We start from the raw sequence: 18926 nt of genomic DNA, 5'->3' as shown, positions 1-18926 counted from the left end.
GGGCATATTTTTACTTCCTGTAATTCTTTTTTCTCTTCCATTCAAGAAGACATATACGAATATAAGTTACTTATAGGAACTCTAGCTCTAAATATCTTTGTCTTTTGCCAGTCTATCCTTTCCAGCTTTGTTTGTTTCTTGCCAATCTGTCCTTTCCCAGCTTTGTTTTATTCACTGTTAACGCTTAGATTGCTTGTTCCATATCTTTAATTACTCCCTCGTAATTACCCTAAAATTTATTTCCTTTGATCATAACTATCTTACAGATCCTAAACTCTGGATTAATGCAGATTCTGTTATTCTGATAACTGGATGGTTCATTGCTGTTGGAGAATGTCGCAAAACTCAGACATTGTTTGTGCCATTACAGACTCATACTTCATTTCTCAACTGGGCCTTCAGTACCACTTATTCAGCCTCCTGCTTATCCTTAGACTGTGAAACTCGGGTTCTTCTCACCTGTTCTTCCAAACTTTGGCCATTCCTTATAAGTTCTTCTTTCTTACTCCCTTCCTAAGCATTCTCCAAATATACTTGTGAAGGAAATGAATTAGTGACAGTCTTCTAAGATCTTTAAGATTTCCTTAAATAAAGCAATGGACAAATGAATCTTTGCCCTGTGTTTTGAGCAGGAAGCTAATAAAATTAAGATCTCTTTGCTATCAAGAGCTAGAATTTACTTGTTTTAAAATCTGAAGTATACCAATAGTAAAATAGTTTTATGGTGACATGAAATTAAATTATTTAAATTTAATTTAGTATAAATAATATAAATTAAAGTAAATTAAATGGATCAAATACATGGTATTCTCAATTCTGTAGGACATTAAATTGTATGGTTGGACAAATGAAGCATATCTTGGCTGCAGAACAAAAGAAAACAGATTTTAAGCCAGAAGATGAAAACAATGTTTTGATTCAGTATACTAATGTGAGTAAAATGATTTAATATGCTAGTAAGAATATCTGCTTTATTTGTATTCTTATTAACATTTCATTGATGTATCTTATTATGCTCCAAGTGTTTTTTTTTTATTCTTAGAGATTAATGAGAATTTATATGTATTTTCTCCTTAGCTAAGCTGATACATATTTCTGTGTAATAAGTGTAGAAAAAATTTTACAGGCCTGTGTTAAAGTCTGTGCTTACGTAAGAAAACAAGTGGAGAAGATTAAAAATTCCATGGATGGGAAGAATGTGGATACAGTTTTGATGGAACTCGGAGTACGTTTTCATCGACTTATTTATGAGCATCTTCAACAATATTCCTATAGCTGTATGGGTGGCATGTTAGCAATTTGTGACGTAGCTGAGTATAGGAGGTGTGCCAAAGACTTCAAGGTATGTATTCACAAATATCAAACTTGTAAATAAGTTCAAGAACATAAGTCAGATCATAAAAATGTATACTGACATAACCATTAGCGGAAAGTTTACAACTTTTGTTGATACTGTAATGAGACAGATCTGACATTTCGTAAATGAAAAAGTATTACTCCAGTCAGTATTAACGCATTTTTGCTTTGAGCTTTTAGAAAATGCCATATTTTAGTTCCATAGTCCAGATGACCTTATTAATGCCCATAACTAATGCTGTATATCATATATCAAGAAAATATGTTCTTTCTTCATGTATATCTCTCTGAAATTAGTTTCCATCCAATGTTTAAATTATTTAAAAAAGCTGTAAATTAATGATAACTAGTTCTATTTCACAAAAGTATAAATGATTATTACTGTTTGAGTAAATTGGCACAATATGAATCTTTTCAAAAAGATTATGTTGAGTTTATATAATGTGTGAAATATTTGAGTTTTTTAACACTTTGGTAGCTTTTAAAAATTCTAACATTGAACTCTTTAACATTAGTTAATTCCTGACAGTACATAAGTGAGAAGAATTTACAAACTGATTATAAAACTAGAAAAATTTTTTTCCTTCTCTTATCTCAATTCAGATTCCTCTGGTATTACAGCTTTTTGATACTCTGCATGCACTTTGCAATCTTCTGGTAGTAAACCCAGATAATTTAAAGCAAGTCTGCTCAGGAGAACAACTTGCTAATCTGGACAAGAACATTCTTCACTCCTTCGTACAACTTCGTGCTGACTATAGATCTGCCCGCCTTGCTCGACATTTTAGCTGAGGTTGAATTTACAAGGGAAATGTGTTGTACTCCAGCAAGCCTTGGTTGAAAGAAAGCACAGAAGGTTTCTTATGACACAGCCAACATTTTATTGAAAAATGACTGTTTGGAAAAACAGCAGCCATATTTACCCTTGAGGATTTATTTGAAATTTGGACAATACTAAGAATATTTTGGTTTTTCCTTAAAAGTTTTAATTCCATTTCTGAACTTATATAAATCTCAAACTCTGTGAAGCTATATGTCATTGTTTTCATCCTGGAAAATGTTGATGTCAGAAGGTAAATGAGATTGTTACCAGTATTCCAGTTCATGTTCTTTAACATAGTCCATTGGGAAATTTCAGCTTCCTGTTTTGCACTAATGATGGGTAAAATACAGCAAGACTCATTTATTATTTATCAATTTTCAATGACCTTTTCAGCAGTGGTAATTGTTAATCAGATTATTTTTAAGTTTTCCTGGAGAACTTTTTACCTATTTCAAAGGTTGAAAATTGGGCATAATTTCTGTAGTTGGTTCATTGAATTTTTTCTGAGGTACAACAGTAATACTATTCCAAAAAAATGTTATAAAGAAAACTAAAATGAAATACATTTTATGTAGGTATTAGCAGTGTGGATCAAAATACATCTGCTTTCTGGGTAAAAGGAAAAAAAAGTTTACAATTTCTTATTTGGTAAACAGATTTTAAGCCAATGCTAGCAAGAAGTTAATAAAGCTACCTTATTTTATATTTCTTTTAAGATAAAGTAGAGGATGTTAACTGAAGGACCATATTTATTCATTATTTTAATATTATAAGGGAAGTAAAAAAGTAAGATATAGACTAAATGGTGCATGTGAGAATTATTGGCAGTGTTTAGCAGCAATGCAATCCTTTAAGATTTTTATCCTTATGCTAAACTGAAATAAGATGGAATGGCTAAACATGCAGGTAGTCTTCCATTTTAAGAGGAATTGGGAATTGATAGTCAGCATTATATTCTCATCCAGAGATGAACTTTGTAAGGACTAGTAGTTTTTAAATATATAGTGTCTGTCATTATCTTTTTCAAGGCATTTCTGAAGTGATTCCTACTGAGTGTAGTTAATTGAATTGGCTTAATATGGTGACATAATAAATCACTTATAAAATTTTAAATATCAAGTGGAAATTAAAAAAAATTATTAACTATAAACTTTCTCTGCAAGAATGCATTCTTAGCTGTATGTAGTGTTTCAGCTTCCATTGTATTATTCATAGTCTTCCAGGAACAGATAAACTTCAATGTTTGACTCATTTTTGGCTTTTCTTTTTCCTCTAATGTAGGCTTTTTGGCCTAATTTTGGAAAACTACATTTAAGAATATGTTTCTGAATGTTCAACTTTACCAAAACTTCCAGGTCCAGAGTGAGCTAGCTACTGTTTAAGTTACTTTTAACTGAATTTTCTTCATTTTCTGTTTAGCCCAGTGTTATCTAGGTAAGCAAGAGAAATAAACTATGCCAACATTTATCAAAGCATTTTAGGAAATTGTGACAGCTTTGGAAGGCTGTCTAGTTTTCTATTCCTTAGCCAAAGGAAAGCCAGAACAGGTTTTGGATATTAGAGAAAGTCACATGCTTGTACTATTGCTATTTTAGAAAGCTCTGATGTGAATTCAAATTATACCTCTGTTACTTAAAGCCAACAATTTTAAAGCAGTAGTTTTACTGGCCATTTGAACTTTGTACACAGTGTCAATTTGTTTTAAAAAAAAAGGGGGGGGAATATCAAATAAAACATGAGAGAACATTATAAGACTTCCACATCAGAGAAGTGTTTCAGATTATTTTTTTTGAATTAATTTTTAAAATGTAAAGCATATATTTGTTGCGTAGCTATTTTGTTAATTTTTATTTTTATATTTGAGTTATGTGCAATATTTTCCATTATGACCATTGACAGGACACTAACAAAGAAAACTCATAAGTGAATACTTAATTTAGAAGTGTTAACATTATTGCTCAATAAACAAATTCCCTGCAGTTGTTTTTTTATTTCACTCCATTTTTACATTTTGAAGACATCATACTGAATTTTATAAATTATTTTTTATTGAATTTTTAAGATGTTCCTTATTTTTCATGGCATAGGTCTTCTCACTTCCTTTTTAAGCAGAAAAATACTTGACTATATAATCAAAATTAGAAACAAAAAATTTCTCTAAGAAAAAAATTTATTGTATAAAACAGTGTGCATTCTTTGGATTTGTTATATTTGAATTTTAAAGTAGTTTTCATATTAGTGGACAGTATGAAATTTTGTCCCAAATATATATGACTCAAAAGAGATGATAGATAAGTAAACATATGCATATGGTAAAATTTTAGGTAGTGATAAAGGAGCTTTATACATTAGTAACTTTAGCCAACATTTGAATAAGGAGAATCTTCATAATTTTCCAGTTTCACATGAGCTAACATGCAATATTTAGAAAATATTTTGAAATTAAAAATATGCTGTTAAACACTGCATTTTTAGAATATGCAGAAACACTCAAGAAAAAGCTTGAGTGTATTATGTTTTCATAAAATGATACAGAAAGTGAAATATAGAATGCAGGTGATATTGAAAACAGCAGCTAACCAAAGTAGATGAATACTTCTTATGAGGAATTATTACATAATGGCTGGATGCATCCTTAGACAGTTGGCCATCTGACTATTCTAAGACAATTATTAGTAGCCTCATTTTGAGTACCACCATTGTTGTAAATCCCTAGCACCTTTCTTCTTTTAAAGAGAGCTTCTAAGTAAGTTAATTTATGGTATAGTTTAGACTATCTCTTTTCTCTTTCACTTGAAATATTTCACATCATAAAATAATTATCACCTAGTAGATAGATTCAAAGTGGAGAATGTGCTGCTTCCTTAAAATGCCTTTTGCTCATCTATGATGATGAATATTTACATCTAGTTAGATAAAGAGATTTTTGTTCCTGAAATGCCAGAAAACCTGTTAAGGTGGTCATATTTATATATTACCTAAGGCATCCCATGGACAGAGGAGCCTGGTAGGCTGCAGTCCATGGGGTCGCTAAGAGTTGGACACGACTGAGCGACTTCACTTTCACTTTTCACTTTCATGCATTGGAGAAGGAAATGGCAACCCACTCCGGTATTCTTTCCTAGAGAATCCCAGGGATGGAGGAGCCTGGTGGGCTGCCGTCTATGGGGTCGCACAGAGTTGGACACGACTGAAGTGACTTAGCAGCAGCAGCTAGGCATGCTTGAACTGCATGTGAGAGTCAGGTATCCTGGGTGTGTAATTTGTTAGTGACTTCAAAACCTCCTATCTTGGAGTTTAGCTTTTTTTTAATGCAGAGATATTCTGTGTATTACTCTTATTTGCCCTTTGGCTCAGAACTGTGAGATGTTTTCTAGAAGCATAATTTCTAGTGAAGAATTAGACATACAAAGCATTGTGTGCTTTCATCCATTTAGTTTAGCTATATTCAGTTCTCTGGTACTTCTCTTTGCTTGAGAAAGTCTGTCGTGAAATACATTGTGTACTTTGGAGGAAAAGAACCAGTCCATATTGTTACGTTAAGTAATTCTACATAAAGTAAAAATGGCCTTTAAAAATTTTGATGCATAATAAAGATAATTATAGCTATATATTGACTTAAGTCCTGTGCACTGTGCTAAGCCCTTTGCATACGTTATTTCATTTGGTTTCAAAGCAGCCCTAAGAGCAGAGTACTATTATCTCCATTTGAAGATACCCATTGCCCAGAAAGTTGTAAGTAGATCTGCTCAAGGTCTGCAGCTAAGTAAAAGGCTCAGATTGAAACCTGAATCATTCTCGCTATTTGTGCTTTATGCACTTTTCTCCTTATGTAACATTAAATAGGGTCCTTTAGTTTGATGGGCTCATTAGTTTTGCTTAATCTTTCCTTTCATCCAATATTTGGTTCTCATTGTAGTGTTTAGATTATGAAGTTGAGATACAGAGCTAATTAATTTACTCTTAGACTTTTTTTTAATGTGTCCATTGTGTAGTCATACACAACCCTCAGTGTAGAAGAGAAATCTGACACATTAGAAAATAAGAATTTTAATTGGTGATTTGAAGCAGCTAGGTTGATAACCTTGGGCTTTAAAATTTTATAAGTGGTCATGCAATTTAATTGAATATTAAGTTTGTGCCTACTAGAAATCTTTCCTTTAAAAAGTTCTTTAGTAGTATTTTGTGTAGTCCTAGTGCTACTTGAGTTATAATTTTTGCAATAGAATTCAGATATTTTGTGCCATGTTTTGTACCATAGGAGTAAACGACAATTCCACCTTTAAAGATAAGAAATCAGTATTTCTGCCTTCAGAAACAAACTATTTTAATGTCATAAGTTTGCCAATTCTGTTGATCATTTAGTGCATTGGTAGTTTTAAAATAGCTAATGCTAGAGTGAAAGCATAAGAGAAAAAAGTACGCAGTGTATTAGCAATAGACTATCATTTTCATGTAATCAAATATTGCATATTTAATGTTTTTAAAATTGCCTTAACTTTTATTCTTACTACTGATCAGTCTTTCTCTTTCCTAATTTAAGGGGAGAAACAACCCTCAGTGTAGAAGAGAAATCTGACACATTAGAAAATAAGAATTTTAATTGGTGATTTGAAGCAACTAGGTTGATAACCTTGGGCTTAACAAGACTGATATTTTTAAACAAGGCCCTGCGTGCTTTCGGGGCTTCCGTTGTGGCTCATCTGGTAAAGAATCTGCCTGCAATGCGGGATACCTGGGTTCTTTCCCTGGGTTGGGAATATCCCCTGGAGAAGGGATATTCTCCAGTATCCTGGCCTGGAGAATTCCATGGACTGTCTAGTCCATGGGGTTGCAAAGAGTTAGACTTGACTGAGTGACTTTCACTTTCACTGTATACTTTTGGGCTTACCCTGGTGGCTCAGACAGTGAAGAAACTGCCTGTAATGTAGAAGACCTGGGTTTGATCCCTGGTTCAGGAAGATCCCCTGGAGAAGGAAATGGCAACCCACTCCAATATTCTTGCCTAGAGAATCCCATGGACAGAGGGCCCTGACAGGTTGCAGTCGATGGGGTCTCAAAGAGTTGGACATGACTAAGCGACAAACGCTTTTTTCTCTGTATACTTGAACATTGTTATCTGGGAGGTAACGCTAAACTTTAGTTCTTAGGATTAATAACACTTTTGTGGGGGAGAGACAAGTAATTAACCATACTTGCTCATTTCCTAAGTGGTTTAGAAGGTTGCTATCTGCTTCACCGTACATACGAAGCCAATTGAAATATGAATATATCACAGTCATACTCCAAACAGCAAACAAGCTCAGAGGAAAGTCATTTATTCAGAAGGCATAGATTTGTGCTAGACAGCAGTGATGCATTACAAATATATAATTATTTTCACTAATATTTGAGCAGGTGGAATGGATTAGAACATGGTCAACATTATGCTGCTGATAACATGTATTTTTCTATATTAATATGTACTGTGCAACGTGTATTAAAATTGTCAATAATTCATTTTAGCCGAGATACTAATATTTATATTACAGTGTTGAAGAGACAGTATCCAACTGAGCCACTTTTAATTTAAAAGTCTGAAACTGGAATTAAGTTTACTTTCAAAAACCACTTAAATTACTTTATAATCACTGGAAGGTCAATAAAACATAGAATTATCAGTGACTGGTCACTTAATAGGAAGAAGTATAGAAAGTTAAGAATAAGGATAAGAATCTGGAATAAGTTAAATTTCATTTATAGCTCAGATGAGTTACCTCCTTTTGTTTTCACCATTGGTAATCTTAAATGAAGGAAAATGTCTTTTTCCCAGAGCATCTTCACCTTAATAAACTAAGTCTGAAAACTGGATGGAACCAACTCCAAGGAATCTTCAGCGGTAGGCTTTCAGATTTTTTAGATTAAATTTTGAGAGGTAGGAAGCTTTCTTGATTCCCCTGTAATCTTAGGTGCCTTGGAATGGGGCCACCCCTTTTTACCTACGTGTCATTTTAATCTTTATACTGTGGATAAAAATTTGGTTTGTTTGAACTCTGGCATTTTGTGTGGCAATCTATCAAACCTTCAGCTTTTTGCTATAGAGTAATTAGCCAAATAGAATCTGGGCAGTGCTGAACTAAAGAAAACTGTGACACTACCTCTTAAGCGTATTGTTTGCAAGTGCTGTGTGCTATTTAGAGGATTCACATAAAAATATGTGAAAATACTTTATAAGGAATAATACTAAGTGCCTCTATATTAGGATTCTTCAGTAGAATGTATTTTCAGTTTTTTGCCACAAGGGGGAGGAGTTATTTTTATAGTAATACAAACATTTTGTTCCATTAAAAAATAGAATTCACATAGCTTCTCTCTCTCACAGCACCTATGAACATGTCACTATCCTAACAGGAAGAGGGTGTGAGTATGTGTGTCTTCAAGATTCTGAAAATCCTATGTGAAAAGAATTATCTGAGTGAATTAATGACATAAAACTAAAACAGTTTTGAAGAACGTGTATGTTCACAGTGGACCCAGGAGCTGGACAGAAGAGTTCATCATAATTAAAATTGTTTTTTAGGGTTATATATCTCCTAGAATTCCTTCATCAGCTCTTTAATAGGAATCTATTGATTAGTTTTTTGGTTTTTAAGGAAAAAATTTTGAAACAATCTCTGACTTACAGAAAGGTTTTAAATATTGTACAAATAAAATTTTTCCACTTTGAGAGTAAGTTGCTGTCATGATGCCCCATTACCCTGTAATACTTTTTTATTTCCAACAAGAAGAAATTCTCCTATATAGTCATAATACAGTTATCAAAATCAGGAAATTAACATTGATATGTTACTCCCATCTAACCCTAAGACCCCTTTCAAGTTTCACTGATTGTCCCAATAATGATTTATAAGGATCCACTTTAAAATCATGTGGTGTTTTAGGTTGTAATATCTCTACTTTCTTCCACTCTGGAATGGTTTCTTACTTAGTCTTTCCTTGATGTTTGCCACCCTTGACATTTCTGTAGATTATAAGCCAGTTATGTAAAATGTTCCTAAATTTGAATTTATTTCCTCGTGAATAGATTCCAGTGTGCTTTTTTGGCAGGGATATTACAAAAGCAAGTCTGTGTTGTAATTGCAGCCTATGAGGTGGTGCACAATCTCAGTGCACCATTTCTGATAATACTCATTTTAATCACTTGCTTATGTTGCTACCTATCAGGGTTCTCTACTATAAAGTTACTTTTTCCCTTTGTAATAATTTTGTGAGAAGGTAGTTTGAAACTATGTATATATCCTGCTCCTAATCAAAATTTCAGTGTGAATTAATGGTTTTCTGGTTAAAAGATTATAACCGGTTGCTTATTTTGAATCTCAAATTGTCTCACATTTGGTTAATGGGATCCCCTTCAAGTTGGCTCCTATCTCCTTTAGACATGTCATCATTTTTTAAGTGCTTTCTTACATTGGGCACACAGCTTTCTCCAAACTCATCCTGTATTTGCCTGCCCCATAGTTTGAATCAGCTGTTTCTTCATCTTTTTAGTGGAAATTGGTATTTAGAAACTACAATTTGTATATGAGATATGCTTATAATTGAGATGTCTGTGCCACCACTCCTCAGTGGATGGTGCTATGGGGCTTTGTGTGTGTATATACAGGTATGTTTTAAATTTACATACACATACACTCTCCTATGTGATACCCTTTTTACCTCATTTGAGCTCCAGTACTCGTGTTGTGTTTCCTCCCCCATGCAAGAGGGGGGCTTCCTCACTTCACTCAGCCTCTGAGGCTTTGGCCATAGAACAAGGTAGGGGGAATGAAAACAGTCATTACAGAAAACATGTAAAGATTTAAAAATTGTAAATAAAAATTGCTCATAATCGCTTTATTCAGAAACAATAAATTTTTGGTGTATTTTCTTTTATTGTAGTGATCAAATTAGTAACACTGAATTGAGAAGGGTAAAGTGTTTATGCCAAAAATATGAGACTTGTATTTATTTCAAAGGAATTGAACTGAAATCATGTCATAATGTTTTTCTATAATACATGTCCTTGCTATTGTGAGCAGTTGTTAATTAATGATAAAGTACACCAGTGAAACCAATTCTGAGAATGGAAATCTGACCATTAAGGACTAAATACCAATAGGATATTTTTACTAATAAAATCAAAAAGAAAATAATTATAAAATTATTGAGTAGGCTGATAAATAAAAATACATTTAAGTAAGATCAATTTTATATGAGAAAGTCTATCTAGATTAGATTTAATACATGTTAAATTTCATTTGAAATAGGAGTCTGTATCTGGGCAAATTGTTCAGCCCTCAGTTTCCTTCTTAGTGCTCTGTGATCACTGCTATAGCAAGCTTAAATTCTGTAATTCCAAATGTAGGCATACTGTTAAAAGCCTATAGTGATATCAGAAATAGATTAGCTTAAGAAGTCATGTCTGAACCCAAATGAGGATATCTGAGAACTAGATCCTCCTACAATACTACCGCTTGCAGTGACCATGTACCACTTTGATAAGAGCTAAAGCTTTTAAATCAGCTCAATGGCAGATGTGCATCATGCATGACCTTGTCACTTACTAATTATGTGACCTTGTGCAAGTGTTATAAAGTGTGGAGAAAAGACACTTGTGACGTGTTTAATAAAAGATAACTTTAATAGTTTTAATTACGTACCATCCCCACCAGCTAACAAATGTAATAACGGCTTGCTGTGGGCTTCTACAGCACCTAGTTTCATGCTACCGTTATAACACATTCAGTTCAGTTCAGTTCAGTTCAGTCACTCAGTCGTGTCCAACTCTGCAACCCCATGAATCGCAGCACGCCAGGCCTCCCTGTCCATCACCATCTCCCGGAGTTCACTCAGACTCACGTCCATCGAGTCCGTGATGCCATCCAGCCATCTCATCCTGGGTCATCCTCTTCTCCTCCTGCCCCCAATCCCTCCCAGCATCAGAGTCTTTTCCAATGAGTCAACTCTTCGCATGAGGTGGCCAAAGTACTGGAGCTTCAGCTTCAGCATCATTCCTTCCAAAGAAATGCCAGGGCTGATCTCCTTCAGAATGGACTGATTGGATCTCCTTGCAATCCAAGGGACTCTCAAGAGTCTTCTCCAACACCACAGTTCAAACGCATCAATTCTTCGGCGCTCAGCCTCCTTCACAGTCCAACTCTGACATCAATATATGACCACAGGAAAAACCATAGCCTTGACTAGACGGACCTTAGTCGGCAAAGTAATGTCTCTGCTTTTGAATATACTATCTAGGTTGGTCATAACTTTTCATCCAAGGAGTAAGTGTCTTTTAATTTCATGGCTGCAGTCACCATCTGCAGTGATTTTGGAGCCCCAAAAAATTAAGTCTGACACTTTCCACTGTTTCTCCATCTATTTGCCATGAAGTGATGGGACCAGATGCCATGATCTTCGTTTTCTGAATGTTGAGCTTTAAGCCAACTTTTTCACTGTCCTCTTTCACTTTCATCAATAGGTTCTTTAGCTCCTCTTCACTTTCTGCCATAAGGGTGGTGTCATCTGCATATCTGAGGTTATTGATATTTCTCCCGGCAATCTTGATTCCCGCTTGTGTTTCTTCCAGTCCAGCGTTTCTCATGATGTACTCTGCATATAAGTTAAATAAGCAGGGTGACAATATACAGCCTTGACGTAGTCCTTTTCCTATTTGGAACCAGTCTGTTCCATGTCGAGTTCTAACTGTTGCTTCCTGACCTGCATACAGATTTCTCAAGAGGCAGGTCAGGTGGTCTGGTATTCCCATCTCTCAGGATTTTCCACAGTTTATTGTGATCCACACAATCAAAGGCTTTGGCATAGTCAATAAAGCAGAAATAGATGTTTTTCTGGAACTCTCTTGTTTTTTCCATGATCCAGCGGATGTTGGCAATTTGATCTCTTGTTCCTCTGCCTTTTCTAAAACCAGCTTGAACATCAGGGAGTTCACGGTTCACGTATTGCTGAAGCCTGGCTTGGAGAATTTTGAGCATTACTTTACTAGCATGTGAGATGAGTGCAATTGTGCGGTAGTTTGAGCATTCTTTGGCATTGCCTTTCTTTGGGATTGGAATGAAAACTGACCTTTTCCAGTCCTGTGGCCACTGCTGAGTTTTCCAAATTTGCTGACATATTGAGTGCAGCACTTTCACAGCATCAGCTTTCAGGATTTGAAACAGCTCAATTGGAATTCCATCACCTCCACTAGCTTTGTTCGTAGTGATGCTTTCTAAGGCCCACTTGACTTCACATTCCAAGATGTCTGGCTCTAGATGAGTGATCATACCATCGTGATTATCTGGGTCGTGAAGATCTATTTGGTACAGTTCTTCTGTGTATTCTTGCCATCTCTTCTTAATATCTCTGCTTCTGTTAGGTCCATACCATTTCTGTCCTTTATCGAGCCCATCCTTTGCATGAAATGTTCCCTTGGTATCTCTAATTTTCTTGAAGAGATCTCTGGTCTTTCCCATTCTGTTTTTTTCCTGTTTCTTTGCATTGATCACTGAAGAAGGCTTTCTTATCTCTTCTTGCTATTCTCTGGAACTCTGCATTCAGATGCTTATATCTTTCCTTTTCTCCTTTGCTTTTCGCCTCTCTTCTTTTCACAGCTATTTGTAAGGCCTCCCCAGACAGCCATTTTGCTTTTTTGCATTTCTTTTCCATGGGGTTGGTCTTGATCCCTGTCTCCTGTACAATGTCAGGAACCTCATTCCATAGTTCATCAGGCACTCTATCTATCAGATCTAGTCCCTTAAATCTATTTCTCACTTCCACTGTAAATAATCATAAGGGATTTGATTTAGGTCATACCTGAATGGTCTAGCGGTTTTCCCTACTTACTTCAATTTGAGTCGGAATTTGGCAATAAGGAGTTCATGATCTGAGCCACAGTCAGCTCCTGGTCTTGTTTTTGTTGCCTGTATAGTGCTTCTCCATCTTTGGCTGCAAAGAATATAATCAATCTGATTTTGGTGTTGACCATCTGGTGATGTCCATGTGTAGAGTCTTCTCTTGTGTTGTTGGAAGAGGGTGTTTGCTATGACCAGTGCATTTTCTTGGCAAAACTCTATTAGTCTTTGCCCTGCTTCATTCCGCATTCCAAGGCCAAATTTGCTTGTTATTCCAGGTGTTTCTTGACTTCCTACTTTTGCATTCCAGTCCCCTATAATGAAAAGGACATCTTTTTTGGGTGTTAGTTCTAAAAGTTCTTGTAGGTCTTCATAAAACCATTCAACTTCAGTTTCTTCAATGTTACTGGTTTATTAACACATTACTGGCTTATTAGCTGCATACTTTTTCTCAGTAGGCTAGACTTTTGAGGGCAGGATCTTTTTACTTAATATCCCTAACATCTAATACTGTACTGAACAAAGGCAGCATTTCAATAAATATTTGTTAGATGAAAAATAAGTGAATGAGATGATCCCACATAGGACTAGAAATACCTTTAAAAAGCTGACAGAAGAGATGATGAAAAACAATCACAAGTGTCTTTTCTCTGCACTTTGTAACATTTGCACAAGTTCACATATTTAGTGACAAAGTCACGATGCATATCTTGTTGGGCTGATTTAAAAGCCTTAGCTCTTAATCAAAGTGGTATATGATCACTGCAAGCTAGTAGTGTCAGAGGATCTAGCTCTCAGATATCCTTATTTTGGGTTAAGACATGATGTCTTAAGTTAATTTATTTCTGACATCACTATACGCTCTTAACAGAATGCCTTTTATTAAATACCTATTATGTGTCAGGCAGACTTCCCTGGTGGCTCAGATGATAAAGAATCTGCCTGTAATCCAGGAGACCTGGGTTCGATCCCTGGGTTGGGAAGATCCCCTGCAGAAGGAAATGGCTACCCATTCCAATATTCTGGTCTGGAGAATTCCATGGACAGAGGAGCTGGTGGTCTACAGTCCCTGGGGTCACAAAGAGTCGGACACGACAGTGACTCACTATTATATGTCAGACACCTTACTAATAATACATTTGTTATTGCACTTAATACAATGGGGGCTAAGTACTGTTGTTACCCCCATTTTAAAAATGAAGTAAGTGAGGCACAGTGAAGATAGCTAACTTGACTGAGGTTACATTTCTAAAAAGTAACAGAGTCAGAATTCAAACTATAACCATGGGTTGCCAGAGCCAGTGCTTTAACCACTTTGTTCTATTACCTCTACCTCCAAAAAGATTTCACAAAAGAAGGTTAGATTTCAGCTAGGCTTTTAAAAGACAGAGTATTTCAGAAAATGGAACAGGTGGAAGGAAATGGCAGCCCACTCCAGTGTTCTTGCCTGGAGAATCCCAGGGACGGGGGAGCCTAGTGGGTTGCCGTCTATGGGGTCGCACAGAGTCGGACACGACTGAAGTGACTTAGCAGCAGCAGAGGGCGTTCCATGTAGAGGTGACTTACACTTGCAAAAGTGTGGTGCATGAGTCCCTGGTGTATTCACTGTGAGCAGATTTTAGGGTATGTGGTCTATCAAAAAAGCAAGTAAAGCTGGAATATTTGGATCAAGGTTAGTTTCTTAAGAATCTTAAGTGCAATGCAAATTGTTTAGGCTTTACATAAAAATAATAAAGAACCGACCATTAATGATTAAGTAGGTGAAAAACATGAACACTCTGAAAAGATGGCTGATAGGAATATGTGACGTGATTGAGCGGGCAAAAGAGAGCTGAAGCTAGGCTACTGCATTAATCTGGATGGTGAAGGCCTGAACTAGGGGAGTAGAACAGGAATGCAGAGGAAGTGGTGGATTCAGGAAACACTTAGAAGATTAAACCAATGGGACATATATTATTGATTATTGAATATGGAGGGCAAGGAAGAAGGAATCAAAATGATTCCAGGATTCTTAAATAACTTGTTGAAGACTAACATTACTGACTTACATTATATACATTAGCAAAAGTATGCTTTTTTAATCATGTTTTCAAAAATACTAGAAATTATGGTAGCAAAAGAAAAACATCTATTTTTTTTATGGCTTTGAAACAGAGGAATGATTTTGAAATTTGAATAATATTTTATTTGATAAATGTATAGTTGTTGAATTTTTGTTTTGGTTTTTTTTAAAAAAGCTTTATAGCATTTCAGTATATGGATATAATTGGTAGACTGAAATGACACCAGTCCTAGAAAATTTTAAATTGGGAAGTATGACTTCCTATAGTTGGACTGTAAGTTCAGTCGCTCGGTTGTGTCCGACTTTGTGACCCCATGGACTAGAGCATGCCAGGCTTCCCTGTCCGTCACCAACCCCCGGAGCCTACTCAAACTCATGTCCGTCGAGTCAGTGATGCCATCCAACCATCTCATCCTCTGTCATCCCCTTCTCCTCCTGCCTTTAATCTTTCCCAGCATCAGGCTCTTTTCCAATGAGTCAGTTCTTCACATCAGGTGGCCAAAGTATTGGAGTTTAAGCTTTAGCATCAGTCCTTCCAATGAATATTCGGGACCGACTTCCCTATTCTGAACCAGAATTTTAATCTTTAACCTGGGGGATATCAAGTATCTTCTGGGAAGACACTGCAGATCTGTAACAGTTCTCAGCCATCATATTTAACTGTAATCCCAAAGACTGTATGTTTATCTCAATAAGGTTAACAATACTTCTTAGAAATAGTATGTGCAAAGCATGAATACAAATTACGGATATATCACAATTTAATTGTATTTGATGGATTTCAGACACATTTTGAAGGTATATTTTTGGATCTTTTGGACGTTTTACATAACTGAGTTGTCTGAAGCAGGCTACTAGTTAACCAAAGGATTAGCAAAATCTAGAAGTAATTTATTTCTGAATTTGATTAAAAAAAAACACACACATTGTCATTCTTATACTACAGATGCCTTTCTTTTTTACAAGTTTTTTTTTTTTGACAATCATTTTTAAAGTCTTGACTGAATTTGTTACAATATTGTTTCTGTTTAATGTTTTGCTTTTTTGGCCATGAGACATGTAAGATCTTAGCTCCCTGTCCAGGGACCAAACCTGCACCCCTCAGCATTGCAAGGTGAAGTCTTAACCACTGGACTGCCTGGGAAGTCCCTTCAGATGCCTTTATGTCTGCTTTAGCAATTTTATTAACACAATGAAGTAAAATTATTTTCATTGTGATTACTAATGGCTTTGATCAGAAGAGATATACAGAATATTGAGTATTTTTATTACCTAAGAAAATTATGGATATACTTTAAAATTTTGTAATTTAGTAAATATTTTAATATACATATTTAACTTTCATTAGTAAAGAGAAATGTGTTTTTAAAGTAGATTTTAATATTTTGATTTTTCTGTAAAGGAGATTGATTATAAAGTAAATGATAGTCACATATAACTACAGAATGCATGTTCATTTTAAGTGCACATGGAAATTTACAGAATTGACTGTGCTAGGGTTATAATGTCCTAACAACTTCAAAAATTTGACATTCAGAGTATGTTCTGTGACTATGGTGGGATAAAGTTAGAAATGAATCAGTTTGGAAAAAAATAAAATTTCTGAATACTCAGGAGTCAGAAAAATTACACTGGAAATTAAAAATTATTTGAACTGAGTGGTAAAAATAGAACTTACCAAAACTTGTGGGATGCAGCTAAAGCAGTGCATAGAGAAACATTTGAAGCCTTTAATGTGACTATCTTAGAGAAGAAAACATTTAAATCTATTTCAAAAAGTTAGAATAAAGCATAAGATTAAACACATAGGAAAGAAGGAAAGAAAATAACAAAATATTAAAACACACAGAAGAGAGGGTCAGTAAAAACAAAATCTGAAGTGTTTTGTAAAGACTAATGAAACTGATAAACCTCTGCAAGACTGAACAAGTGAAAAAGCACAAATTTATCTGAGGAAAGAAGAATGAAGTTCTGTACATATTCTGCAGACAATAAGAAGTAAACAAAAGATTAATTAACTCTTTGCCAATAAACTTTAAAAAATAGATAAAGGTTTTGCTTCAAAAACTTTTTAAAACTTTATGCTGATATAAATTAGAAAATATTAACAATTCTGTATCTATTAAAAATAGTTACTTTGTTAAGCACTTTGCTATAAAGGAAACTTAGGCTAGGATGACTTCCTTGGTTAGTAATGGTAAGAATGGAAACTATCTCCCTGAGATCAGTAGATGCTTGCTACCACCACTTAGGTTTAATATCGTAATGGAGATCCTAGCCAATACAATAATGCAAAAAAAAAGCAGAAAGAGAAAACTCATTATTTGCAGATATTGTGATTATGTACATAGAAGGTCTACAAATAAGTTATACGTGAAATTAGCAAGGTTACAAACTGTATACTACAGATTAGAAATTATTCTTTATACCAATAAACAATTTTTTTAAAAACAATTTTTAAATAAATTACAAAAACATCAAATATCTAAGAATGAAACTAGTGAAAGACATGTAAGACCTCTATGCATAACATTATAAAACAGAATTTAAAGGGGTTGAAAAGCCATATTTATAGCTCAGGAGACTCAGCATTATAAATCAGTCCTCCACAAAGTGATCTGTAGATTTAATCCTAATCAAAGTTTCAGCTCATTTGTTGTAAAAATTGACTGACTCTAATCACAACAAACTGTGGAACATTCTTGAAGAGATGGGACCACCTTAAAGAAAAGCAGAGACCTTACTTTGCTGCTAAAAGTCAATATAGTCAAAACTATGGTTTTTCCAGTAGTCATGTGTGGATGTAAGAGTTAGACCATAAAGAAGGCTGAGCACTGAAGAACTGATGCTTTCGAATTGTGGAAAATTGCTGGAAAAGACTCTTGAGAGTTCCTTGGACAGCATGGAGATCAAAAAACCAATCCATCCTAAAGGAAATCAACCCTGAACATTCATTGGAAGAACTGAAGCTGAAGCTCCAATATTTTGGCCATCTGATGCAAACAGCTAACTCATTGGAAAAGACCCTGATGCTGGGGAAGATTGAAGGCATGAGGAGAAGGGGGCGAAAGAGGATAAGATGGTTGGATGACATCACCCATTCAATTGACATAGGTTTGAGCAAATTCTGGGAGATAGTGAAGGACAAGGAAGCCTGGTGTGCTGCAGTTCATGGACTCACAAAGAGTTGGACACAACCTAGTGACTGAACAACAAAATTCATATGAAAGTGCAAAGGTCCAACAATAGCCAAAATTTCTTAGAGAAGAAAAACTTGGAGAACTTTCAGCACATTAAAAAGTTACAGTAGTTAAGACAGTGTGATATTGACAAAAAATAGAGCAGCAGAGCAAAATAAAGGGCACAGGAATAGATTGGACTGATACACGGATACTTCCATTTATGATGAAGTTGGTGCTGAGGGGTGGTATATTTATGAATTTTGATCCCTCTTCCCTGCTTAATACCATACACAAAAAGGAATTCTTGGTGGTTTATGCACCCAAGTGTGAAAAATAAAACAATAATAAATCTTCTAGAAGATACCAGACAAATATCTGTGTGGTGGCATAGCAAAAAAAAAATCTTCAGTTCAGTTCAGTTCAGTTCAGTCGCTCAGTCGTGTCTGACTCTTTGTGACCCCATGAATCGCAGCACACCAGGCCTCCCTGTCCATCACCAACTGCTGGAGTTCACTCAGATTCACGTCCATCAAGTCAGTGATGCCATCCAGCCATCTCATCCTCTGTCGTCCCCTTTTCCTCTTGACCCCAATCCCTCCCAGCATCAAAGTCTTTTCCAATGAGTCAACTCTTAG

General features: G+C 35.2%; 1 protein-coding gene across 1 annotated transcript in view; it reads left to right on the top strand.

Annotated features, from left to right (window-relative positions):
* The window catches only part of EXOC5 (exocyst complex component 5), a 37436-nt gene extending 35185 nt beyond the window's left edge, over positions 1 to 2251 (top strand). The window contains exons 16-18 of the mRNA XM_052647371.1: positions 823 to 931; positions 1127 to 1342; positions 1960 to 2251. Coding sequence (XP_052503331.1) covers positions 823 to 931; positions 1127 to 1342; positions 1960 to 2148 — 514 coding nt within the window. The 3' untranslated portion in view covers positions 2149 to 2251. The remainder of the gene's footprint in view (positions 1 to 822; positions 932 to 1126; positions 1343 to 1959) is intronic.
* Positions 2252 to 18926: the final 16675 nt, after the last annotated feature.

Source organism: Budorcas taxicolor, chromosome 10, assembly GCF_023091745.1.
Source record: "Budorcas taxicolor isolate Tak-1 chromosome 10, Takin1.1, whole genome shotgun sequence".
NCBI lineage: Eukaryota > Metazoa > Chordata > Mammalia > Artiodactyla > Bovidae > Budorcas > Budorcas taxicolor.
The sequence above is the reverse complement of the archived record's forward strand: the minus strand, read 5'-3'. Positions and strand labels throughout refer to the sequence as shown.